We start from the raw sequence: 12415 nt of genomic DNA, 5'->3' as shown, positions 1-12415 counted from the left end.
TTTAATTATAACCTTTTGGGGAAGTAGGTTGTTATTTTCATTTTTATTTGTATGTACTTTTTTTTAGAGGATTATTATTTGTATATACTTATTAGACCATGTACAATGGTAAAAATAATTCAATATCCTTCAACATTCACTTTTTCAATTCCCAACACTCCACATTATTTTCATTTTCTTTTTTATAATTCAACACACATCCAATTTTTACCTCTTCAATGATTTTTTCATTCAACACCCTACCCCACCACCTTTTATTTCTTATTCTTATTTAATTTTATATTTTTGTTTTTATAATTACCTAAAATTATCGATTATAATTAAATTAAAATAATACAATTAACTATTTATTTTTTAGTTTTTTTTGGAAAAACAAAATTTTGTAAAATAATTAATTTTTATTTTCATAACTTAAAATGCGACACACAAATAACTTAAAATGCAAGACAACAAACTAAACACGCGACACACAAATAACTTAAAATGGAAGATAACAAACTAAGCATACAACACACAAGTAATTTATTTAGTACGATACAAATCATCTTCAATCACCATACATTCCAAACTTTGTCCATATGTGCTTCACTAGATCTGCTTGCAATTCGTGATGAACATTTGGATCACGCAACTCGGATCTAGCACGCACATGATTTGCAAAAGTGGGTAACACCTCGGTCGAGTATGGTTGCGGTGTACTGGATTCACTTCCCTCAGATTGCTCAAAATCGGTCCAACGTTGAGCATATGTATCTCGTTCATCCTCAACAATCATATTATGTAATATGATGCATGACCTCATGATGATACCCAAATCGGCTATGTCCCACAAGCGAGCTGGTTCACAGATGATTTTAAATCGAGCTTGAAGCACTCCAAAAGCACGTTCAATGTCCTTCCGACATGCCTCCTGATGTTTTGCAAATAACTTATCGGGTTCACTTTGAGGAAGTCTAATCGATTTGACGAAAGTTGGATAAGAAGGGTAGATACCATCAGCTAGATAGTATGTCATATTATAGGGACGTTGATTCACAAAGTAATTCACCCTTGGAGTCTTTCCCTGTTCCACATCATCAAACACTGGTGACCGGTCTAGAACGTTTATATCGTTCAACGTTCCCGGACATCCAAAAAAGGCATGTCAGATCCATAGATCATGAGATGCAACTGCTTCAAGAATAACTGTTGTGGTTCCCTTATCCCCCCTGTTGAATTGACCTTCCCATGCTTTAGGACAATTTTTCCACTCCCAGTGCATGCAGTCAATACTCCGGATCATCCCTGGAAACCCCCGCATTTCACTAACATGTAGTATTTTTTGCAGGTCATCTTGGGTTGGTGCTCTCAAGTACACTTGCTCATACAGTCGTATGATTCCTTTGCAGAATCTAAGTAAGCACTCCAATGCTGTACTACTTCCTATTTTGATGTATTCATCGACCGCATCTGCTGCCACACCATATGCTAACATTCTTCCCACATGCAAATAATTCCTGCGCTTTTGCCAAAACATCATCTTCCGATCAACCGCTTCCTTGCAAACGCTTAGCTTTTTCATAAGCACCAATCCATTTATTTATTACTTTGCTCATATAATTAAAACGGTTTCGGCAAGCAATTACATCACGCGGAGGATCGAATGAGCAATGCTCATTACAATACTCAGCAATTTTACCCCAATATGATTCACTTGTCTGGTTTCTCCCGACAACACTGCATGTTCCAAATTTTATCCACCCACTAATTAGCACCAGATTTTGTTCAGTGTTCCATCCTGGTTGCGAATTTCTCTTGCTCTTAGGAGTTGTATCCTCTGGAATTGGAATGACTTCATTAGCCCTTGACATTCCACCACGATTTATTTGTGTTGAATATTCAGGATATTCACCAACTCTATAAAAAATTTCATTCACCATTGACATACAACCATTAAATGGGGGTGTTTGAGATGGATATCTCATCATAGATCTATGATATCGATTAAAGTTGTTTGGAACAGAGGATGGGTGATTGAAATTTGATGCAAAACCAAAATTAGGCATGTATAAAGGATGTTGATTGAAAAATTGATTTGGATTTTGAGGATGTTGGTTTGAAAATTGATTTGGGTTTTCAAGATGTTGGTTGAGAAATTGATTTGGGTGTTGATAATTGTTGGGATTTTGGTAGCTAAATGGATAATCAAAAGAATTTTGGATGGTGAATTGATTATTATTAGGATCCATTTCACTAAATAAAGACTAAAACTTCAAAAGAAATACTAAAACTTCAAATCAAATGATCCAAGTCTCTATTTGTAGAGAAAAAAAAAATCACGAATTTTGGTAAAAATAAAATAAAATTATTTGCAATGAAATAATTGAGTCCAAATTATTAAGAAGATAAAAATCCAACGAGCCAATCATATCGCACCACGTGTCACTCTTTTTATCCAAAATCTCTTCTCTCTCCGCGTAGCCTGCAGCAGACGCGCCCTGTCAGATTTTCAACATGTTGAAATGGTTCATCATCTCTTTCATCCACATCATTTTCAATACCTCTTCTCCAATGGTTTCAATAGTTGAAATTTGCTTTCAATAACCCCATTGGGGTGGTCTTATAATAGTGAAATACCGTGGTTTCATTTTTTTTTTTTCCTCAAATTCTTTTTCTTTTCTTTTTAGTTTTTTCATTGAGATTCTTATTTTATTTTTAGAATTTAATAATTATGCACTAATAATATTGATTTAATTTTATATTATCATTGTCCTCGTGAGCTTAGCTCAGTTGGTAAAGACAATGCATTAATATATCCAAAATCTAAGGTTCAAGAGATTGCTTTCCGATTCCACGTACTCCATATCACTCTCCGTGTTTGTCTATATACTCCACCTTAGGGAGAAAATTTTATAAAAAAGAAAATAAATAAATAAAATATACTGTTTAAATTTGAAATTATATATGATAACATAAGTGTGTGTATTTATATGTATGTGTGTGTGTGTATAACTAATATGATCTTAAATTCATATCAATAACTTAATAAAAGTTGTAGAATTTAATTTTTAGATTTCTCAATAAAATTTAACTTAATGAAAACAAGTATATATATTTTAAAGTCGCTAAAATATACTTTTGTTTTTAGGGTTTTCAAAAAGAATACGATAACATAATGTGTTGAAATTCAAGACTTAATTCATCCTTACAAAATGGATCTATACTTACAAGGAAGTTATTGTGATGTTATCATATATGTTAGCGAGGCGTATGTATGAGCCTCATCACATCCCCGCAGTGCATTCGGAGATATTTTTCTTCCCATACGACATCTTTCCTTAAAGGCATGACTATGACTATTAGCAACAGTCAATCCAATTTAAGGAATAAAATTAACTTTTCACAACAAAGCAATATACATTGTTGGGTTGAAGGGAAATCTTAGCAGCATAATGACAACAATCTTGGAGTCCATCTCAATCAACAGCTAACTAAGAAGGGGACGGACGATCATACTTTTGGCAACTTTGAGACCAAATGCAAGCTAGGTCCCATTGTTCATCTTATTCCATCTCAACATATTCCATTATAAATACTTTTCAACTACTTCAAACTCTAATAATATTATCAATGGTAAGTGTTTCGACCTCAAATCAACAATAGTTTTTTTTTTTGTAGGTATTGTAAGCTTTAGATCTCCTCATAGTTATGTTCTTTGTAAAAGATATCGCATTAGATTGAAGAGTGTGAGTGTTATTTAAAAATTATCTTTAATATCGATATCCAAATAATATGAGACTTTTGGTGTATCAAAAAAGTTAGTCTGTGTTAAGCTTTGTGGTGTAAAAATTGATTTAGAATAAATTCATTTTTGTTAAAAGTGAGTTGAACAACAAATTTAAATATTAAAATTAATTCTAGAATCATAACCTCTAATTTTTAACTTCAAGTTAGAATAAACTCTAGAGGCAAAATCAATTTTATTTAAAAACAACAAATATATCAAAAACAATTCTACGCATCAAAAATCAATTTTGATTTCTCCTAAAGTGAAATTAAATATTCACTTAGTCTTTTATTTTTTAGCCTAAAGTTTTTTTTTCATTTACTCCCTCCGTCCTTTAATGTAGGCACCCGTTATCTTTTTCACATTTCTTAATAAAAGTTGTCGGTGTAATTAATATGTTTGTTTTGTGTGTTAATATTACGAAATTGTCATTTGTTTGTATGTGTATTAAATTTGATTTTTCATATTTCAAGACAAGATGGTAGTATTAATTAGGGGTATATTTAAGAAAAAAATAATAAATGCATCTAGTAATTTGAAAAGGGGTTTATATGTAGAGACAAAAATAAAATCAAATGGGTGTTTAGATATAGGGATGGGGAGTATCTAATATACTTTCATTTTTTATTTATTTAAGATTCATTTTAGTACTTTATCTTTTTTTAGATGGAAAAAATGTTGAATTAGCAACGATCGTCCGATATGGCGTATTAAATGTTTTCATTGGAATCCAAAATGGGATTTTGAATTGATAGTTGTCTTTAAATTGTCGCTCACTGCAACAAAATCCCCAAATTGAAAATTAGACTTAGGATGATTAGGTGTCTTATTGGACAATAGTTATGCCACATTGTATTTTTTTTTTTTTTTAAGGAATTATGCCACATTGTATGTTAACTGGGACAATAATTGTGCCACCTAAGTGAATATCTTTTCCATTTCATATTTTAAATGCAGTGATAAAAAAACCAACGTTTATCTATTTTAAAAAGATAAAGGTCCAAAATAAAAGATCAAAAAGAATATTATGTAAAAGATAAATGACGAGAATATATTTTAGCCTATTTTATATATTGTAAATTGGGGTATTTATAATCTTCCTAACAATATATTAATTCAATATCAAGCATGTCAGTTTTAGAGCCGTTTCGGTGGTGTCTTAAGAAATAATGCAGTTTTTACCTTTTAGAATTTTCTGGTTACATTCATAATTCTTCTTATATTCATTAAGCTGAGTTGCTCTCGTTATTTACCAAGGTTTGTTGTTAGCAAAAACACCGGACATTGATGAGGGAAAATTACTCTTCTCACGTATGAAAATTGTTCATTCCCCTTTAGCAGCGACAGTTAATTGTTGCTTGGCATTTTTCAACGGTAGTTAACTGCCACTGACAATTTTAACATTGATTGAACCGATTTAAAAAGTAATTGAACCGATCTTAAAAGTGTCTGTGTGCCGCTCAAAAATGTTGAGCGGCAGTTAACTCGCTAATATAAGGGAATGAACAATTTCATAAGTGAAAAGAGTAATTTTCTTGATGAGCTTGTTTGCTATTCTGACTCATTACACGATACAAATCTCATAAAAGGTTCATCCATAAAGTTTCATGTTCACGATGTTTTGATTCAAGACATAAAGAAATTGATCGAGCAAAACAATATCACCATTTGCCACACTCTTCGAAAAGGGAATCAATGTGCACACCTTTTATTCAAACTTAAAACTTTATCGGATATTGATCTCCTCGTCCATCCTTCTCCTCCGGATGATATTCTAAACCTTCTTAAGAATGACGCAGCAAAAACTTTCTTCTCCAAATATTAATTCTTTGTTTTTGCCTTTCCTTTTTGTTATCTTTTTATCGTTTTGATTACTCACACCTCCGTTCCATAATAATTGAGTCATTTTTTTTTGACTCATTTCACTTTTCAATACAATAATAATTATTTTTTTCATTTATAACTCTAATTAATATTACTTTCATTACTCCCAATTCAATATACTCTAATTTGCATTTATGATAAAAATGAATGCACAAATATTTGATAAGACATTCAAAATTATTTTTCTCTCTATCTTTCACTTTTACATTTTTCTTAGTACGAGTGAAATGAACAGAAGACTCGGTTAAAATGGTAGCTTTGTAAATAAAAATAAAAATAATCTTCCATGTCAATCTCTAGCAGAGATGACACGATACAATATTATTATGTTTTTTTTTTTGAAAGAACGATACAATATTATAATGTTGAATTCATTGAGATACGGTTGAAAATTTTCCTTCCTAAAATGCTCATTGGTGACTACTGGGTTGAAAGTCACACATTAAATGTGATATACCTTCATCATAATCTTTGCCTGTCCTTTTTCAACATAGTCTCTTCTCGTGTTCACATTAATTATATACAAGCACAAAAACATCAAAGTTTATTACAATCTCTCGGGTGAAATAAATATTTGCTCACGAGACTTTGAACTCGTTGCTCACTCCTTTCATACTACGTCGGAATGTCGATTATTACCATAGTTACTGCAACATACTTTTCTGCTGTTGCTTCTGATTTTGTATTTCTGACACTAATTGAAGCTATTATTATGAATCTACGTTAGCAAGTCGTTTCTTCATATAGCTTCCGGTCTTATGAACACAACTAACATTGTTATTCAACAATTTGGTTTCATGGCAAAAGTACATAATCTACCATAGATTTTTAAACTTCAAAATGTATCGGTCAAGAAAAAAACTATCACTCAAGTCAAGTATCTTTTAGCTTGTAAAGTTCTAATACTAAACAACTTTTTAGTCACAACCCATGTAACAGTACCAAGAACCAGAAAATAACCATTGGCATCAACAATTTCTTCCCGTGGGGGACATGGGAACACTGGCGTACCTGCCAAGATGCATATCTACAGAAAAAAAACTTCCAATGGCAAATAATAAGAAAATCAACAAGCTGCCAGGGAAAAAACTCTGAACAACAGTTGTCTACTGCTTAATACTTCTGCACAGTGCCGCCAGTTTTGCTGCAACTTGCTCTTCGGATAGCGGTGAATAGTAGATTTGAGGAGTTGATATGGTTTTGCGAAAGATATCATCGATTGTAAGAATAGGTCGGTCAACTTTCTCTGGAAGGGGTGATGGTGGTGGAAGCCGTTCTCTAGCAGCTGGTGGGAGCTTTGACAATGGTGGCGGCAGTGGAAGCCGTTCTCTAGCTGCTGGCGGGAGCTTTGCCGAAGGTGGTGGAGGTGGAGGATGTTCCCTAGCTGCTGGTGGGAGCTTTGACAAAGGTGGTGGTGGTGGAAGTTGTTCTCTAGTTGCTGGCGGGAGCTTTGACAAAGGCGGTGGAGGAGGAAGTGTGACAGGAATGGGAGGTTGCTCCTTGTGCTGATAGGGTAAAGGCTCTGGCAGTGAGGTAGTTGCTACAGGAGGAACTGTTGAATCATTGTTGGCAAAGGCAACAGGAGGAGGAGGTTCTAGCTTCATTCTCACTTCTTGGGGTTCAACATACTCAGCAACTAAAAGGCGTCCACCCTTTGGAGGCCATTGAAGATTATAAACAGCATCTCGGGTCTCAGTGGCTTCTTCAACAGTTGAGTACTACATTACGTCATTAGAAGATTACTTAGAATCATATATCATTAATACAGCAACATCAAAAGGGAACCTTACTAGCAGCGAAACAGAGAAAAAAGAATTAAGCCTTACACTGACGTAGCAATGGGTTTTTATTTGGTCCATCCAAAAACTGATGATATTCCCAGATTTACCAAGAAGTTCTTGCACTGCTTTTAAGGTAAAAGGTCGGATGAAACGATCAATCCTGAGGGAATTAGTTGGGGGCCTTTGTGATGGTGGAACTATATGATGAAAAGCAAAACTATTAGACTTGAAGCAACAGAGACGAAAAACACAACTTAAGAAGTAAGGACACCATAAACCATTAAGTAACTTATCAGCAAATATGTACAAGTATGGACACTCAACTAATCGGTGATTATTTATGTTATAAAAAATGAAGAGTAACTAATTTTTTTTTGAGTGTATTAGGTGTGCCCAACACGTGCTTCGCTAAATGTAACCGATTAGATTGAAAAAATTGAGGAATTGTCTATTGTCTATGTTTTCCCCTTCCTTTTTCTTATTTAGAGCTACAAGACAGAAATTCAAATTTGATACTTATTCATTCAAGACCAGGAATAAGATTAATCAATTCTTTATAGTTTCCTTGCAGAATAAATGTCTGACTTACCGATGCGTTCTTTGGGCGCATCATCAATTGCTGAGGAATCAGACCAAGACAAATTGCGCTTCAAAGCAATTGGCTCACCCTTTGGTGCAGTAGCAGGTCTGACAGTAGACATTTGTGAATCTGAACCTTTAACTGTTTCAGATTTCCACCTTTTTTGTCGTTTTGGAGGCTCATTATTCTCAACTGATGTTTGATCTGTGGCACAATTCTCCAAATAATTAAGAGGGCTAAGAAGAACATAAATGTGTTTATCATTAAAAACAAATGCATAGCATGGAGAAACGCAGCATAAACTGTACATTTAGTTTCTTGTTTGTCCAAAGGAACGCCCTAAACAAAAAAGTCCACATAAAAGGAATTGCAAATGGAACACAACAAGTTACTTCTTATTAGGGAAGTTATGGGAAGTTATTATGTCAGTTATGTTTAATTTTAGGAATAAATAGAGAAAGGAAATTAGAAACTAGTAATGGGATGTTTTTGAATGGTTATGGGTGAGACCAAGCTCTCAAATTCTTGGAGGGAGAGACCGATACTCTCGAATTTCTTGGATAGTAATTGTGTATAATATATCTATCATTAGTTTATGTGTAAATTCTATATTATCTATAGTGTGTGTAGTTGTTTGTTGTAAGCGTTTCGGCCATCAATAAAAGACAGTTTCTACTATTAAAATGTATTTTGGTACCAGTTTCTAACACATTAGTTGTTGCCACTAGAACTGTGAGCGTTAAAAGTGAAACATAGTCAAGTTTTCTTGCAAGAGACTCTTCGGATCCATGATTCGGATAAGATATTATAGGACATTATGTTGTCGTTTGATCCATGCCGAATTCAAGTGGATAAAGCTTAGTTGTATTAGAAACTAAGCCACTGAGAAAGAAGGAGAAAGAAGGAGAAAGTGTGTTGAAACTAAGTGTGTGTTTGGATGGAGGGTTTTGGAGTGGATGGGAGGACTTACTTTTCATTTTTAAATTACAGACACTATAAAGTGTTTTTTAAAATGAATTAAGTGTGATTGAAGTATTATATGATCATATATCATGTTGTTATTTCAATTTTTAAAAATATCAGATGTATTTTAAAGTATAGACTTAGCCCTCCAAAGCCATCCCCTCCAAAAACCTCCTCCCAATCAGACCTTAAAGGAAATTTTTGTCTGAATTTTATTGATCAAAAGACAACAGTTGCATACACAGTTTGGTATTTATATGAACATCATCTCTCTAACTGCTTCTAAATGAGTTAGTTACAATTAACTCTCGTTAGTTATGTTGACACTGGTTAATTGAGGACAGCTGAATACCAGATCTTGGAATCTGTTATTCAGCTGGTTAGTCAGTTACTCCATTAAATTATTTTTGTTGTAGACTCTTGAGTAAAAATATTATTAAGTAAAACACCAGAGTCTAGGGATCAATTTACAGTCTCCACATGAAACCAAATTCCCACACTATAAATGATATATATCACAATTCAACATGAATAGAAATATGCAATGTACATGACACTGTAATCAAATATGTTGAATGAAAAATGAAATCAAGACTAAATAAAAAAATATATGAAGCATACCCTGAAATTTTTGTTTCTTGACAAGAGAAACAGAAGGAATATTATTATTGTGCTGGGTACCACCTTCTTCTGAGGATAGACCATCTCCCACCGCAATAGCATCACGCTCCTCATTCACAACAGGCAATTCAACACTTTCCCCCTTTTCTCTAAGTTCATCAACATTAAAATTGGAATCAAATTGCTTGCCCTCCTCTGGAAAATCCTCTTCCATGGAATCATCACCAGAACTTCCATCCAAGTTTAACTTTTCTGGATAACCAACATCTTCACTGATATTGGTCTTGTTCATGTCTGGACTTCTGTTGTCACTGACATTTTCCTCAGCAGATGCCTTTTTCTCGTCTAGCTCTTCAACATCCATTGAATGTGATTCATCGCTAACAGGGACATCAATTTTCGATGATGGTTCTTCCACCATCTCTGACCTAACAATTTCTTGTTCTAATTTGACATTATTAGCAATTATAGTATCCTTTATTTCATTCTTTTGATTAATTGACACAAAATTACTAGAAACAGAATCAAATCTTACTTGTGACCCTAAACTAGGGTTGACCTCAGATACCTGATTTTCAAGAAGCAAAGAGTTGGGCATGAGATGCTCACAAGGTGGCTTTAAGTCACACTCCAGCTCGGGCTTTGACTCCTCATTACTCAGCCTCACATTTGACTCCTTATCCTCCTGCTTGGTTACGAAATCCTGACCATGACCATTCCGTGGCTTTGCACTACATGAATCCTCCTGACCGCTGACTACTACTTCTGTTAAGACACTCTCGGTGACTGTAACAGGGGTACCTCTAGTAGAAGAATGAATTAGGTCCCCTGCCACATTTGCAGAATCCGCACCAGCTGATAAATCCATTTGTTCCACTTCTTGTTCCACCATTGCACTATTATCATTGTCAACCGGCTTTGTAATACCATATTGCTTACCACTCTTTCCACTGTCATTGTTCACAACATCTGGAATCTTTTCATCATTTTCTGTATCAGTTGGATGAACTACTGCACTGTTACCCTCTTCATCTGATTCAACACTTTCGGAACTTTTCATTACACCTGTGTCAACTACTGCATCAACTACAGTCTCTCTATCTGCATCCTTTAGCTCAACAGTATTTCCAATGAAACCATCAACCTCATCCTTCTTGGAAACCTCAGCATCCACGCTTTCAATGGTCACGGCTTCATCCAAAGAGTTAATCAAATCTTCCTTTAAACCTTTTGTAACTAGTTTTGTACTCTTAACCTCATCATTCACATCAGTAACATTCAATTGATCAATAGGTTGATCGTTAAGAATTGGATATGTCGACAACATTATATATCCAAATTAACTCAGTACTCTAACCTGAAATCAGTAATAAAATTCAACACATGATCAGCAACAATGCTGATAACAACAAAAACGAATGCATTAATCAAAACAACACATAACCATTCAAGAGAATCAATCTTGAAAAACCACAAAAAGTGAAAGATAATGAAATACTCCGATTGAAGACACATTCAATTGATAATGAAACGAATGATCAAAGAAGCTAGTTGACACAAAAATCAAACGTTGAAATTGAAAATTTACACATGCATTAGGTATGAAAAGTAATTATGGAGAAAAATGAGAAAACGAGATTCTAAGAGGATCGTTGTATTACTCACAGTCACAGTAGCAAATGATCGTTTCTGGTGCGAACGAAAAAGGATCAAGGCTTTGATGAATGAGAAATGCGAAACCCTAATTTGAGAAGAGAAGAGAAAAGAGAGCACTAGAAGATACTAGAAGCTTAAGCTTTAAGGACTCGCTTCATTTCGTTTCAGAAAACAATTCAAGTGCCTTCTGTGGGGTTTATGAGGTGTGTCTCCTTTCAGCAACGGTGTATGTGTGTGCCTGTGCCGTGTTTAAACAACTAATTAATATGATTAAGGAAAATGATAACCTTTTTGTAAGGACTTAAAAATACCAGTCCCACTTTGGTTTGAGCTTATGAAAAACAAGCTTACGTAAATAAATAAGTTTTTATTTTAATTTATAAACTCTCATTAACAAAAATTGTATTTCCATAAACTGTTTTTTCGTAAACTACCTTAAAAACTTATAAATAATATATAAAAACTTATTTATTTGCATAAGTTGTTTTATATAAGCTCTAAAATAAGCTAATCCAAACGGGATCAACATGAATAAATAGGAAATTTTTATTTTTTTTGAAAGGCAGAATAATTTTATTTTATAAATATTATTATTATATTTAAGCATGTTATCTTACATTAAATTATTTATAAATTAGTCCTCGTGGGTTTAGCTCAGTTGGTACAGATACTGCATAGTATATGCAAGGTCTGAGATTTAAACCCCGGCCACCACAAAAAAAATTATTTATAAATTAAAAAAATACTATTATAAAATATAAAGTGACATTTTTAGCAAATTAGGCTTTAAAAAACTCCTAGTCTTCTCTATCTTAAAAAAAAAATACGACATGACGTGGATTAGATCGTAAGTTCTTATTGATCGGTCTAATTATTTCCATCAATAATTATAAGATAGTAATAAGAAAATGTCATATCAACCAATGAACCTTCTTTTAGCGACCTAACATAAAATCAGATTAGCTCAATCTAAGATTCAATTTCAAGTGACATTCACCAATCTGTCATTTTTCTTGTTCCTCTCTTTACCCTCCAACTCTATATCCATTTCTTCATATTTAATATTGTGTAAAATAATATCATATGATAAGATAAAGGTGTAAAAACTGCATATTATATTATTTCATGTCTTAATTCACCAATCAATAAGATAATATGATATGT

At 33.5% G+C, this 12415-nt stretch overlaps 1 protein-coding gene across 1 annotated transcript; it reads right to left on the bottom strand.

Annotated features, from left to right (window-relative positions):
- Window positions 1-6410: 6410 nt before the first annotated feature.
- Window positions 6411-11505, bottom strand: LOC11439947 (actin cytoskeleton-regulatory complex protein PAN1). Its single transcript, XM_003630034.4, has 5 exons — window positions 11261-11505; window positions 9596-10952; window positions 8021-8215; window positions 7477-7628; window positions 6411-7368 (listed from the first exon to the last, which is right to left on the bottom strand). The coding sequence occupies exons 2-5, from the start codon at window positions 10920-10922 to the stop codon at window positions 6757-6759; spliced, it is 2286 nt and encodes a 761-aa protein (XP_003630082.2). The 5' UTR covers window positions 10923-10952; window positions 11261-11505; the 3' UTR covers window positions 6411-6756.
- Window positions 11506-12415: the final 910 nt, after the last annotated feature.

This window comes from Medicago truncatula, chromosome 8 (assembly GCF_003473485.1).
Source record: "Medicago truncatula cultivar Jemalong A17 chromosome 8, MtrunA17r5.0-ANR, whole genome shotgun sequence".
NCBI lineage: Eukaryota > Viridiplantae > Streptophyta > Magnoliopsida > Fabales > Fabaceae > Medicago > Medicago truncatula.
This window is presented reverse-complemented; position numbering and strand designations above follow the sequence as displayed.

What these genes read in the sequence shown, in the direction of transcription:
- LOC11439947 (XM_003630034.4), bottom strand. Translation starts at nt 10,922, where the DNA reads ATGTTGTCGACATATCCAATTCTTAACGATCAACCTATTGATCAATTG. An exon ending in CAAGAAACAAAAATTTCAGG is followed by an intron (nt 8,216 to 9,595) that starts GTATGCTTCATA and finishes ATTGTGCCACAG; the next exon opens with ATCAAACATCAGTTGAGAAT. An exon ending in AAACCCATTGCTACGTCAGT is followed by an intron (nt 7,369 to 7,476) that starts GTAAGGCTTAAT and finishes GACGTAATGTAG; the next exon opens with TACTCAACTGTTGAAGAAGC.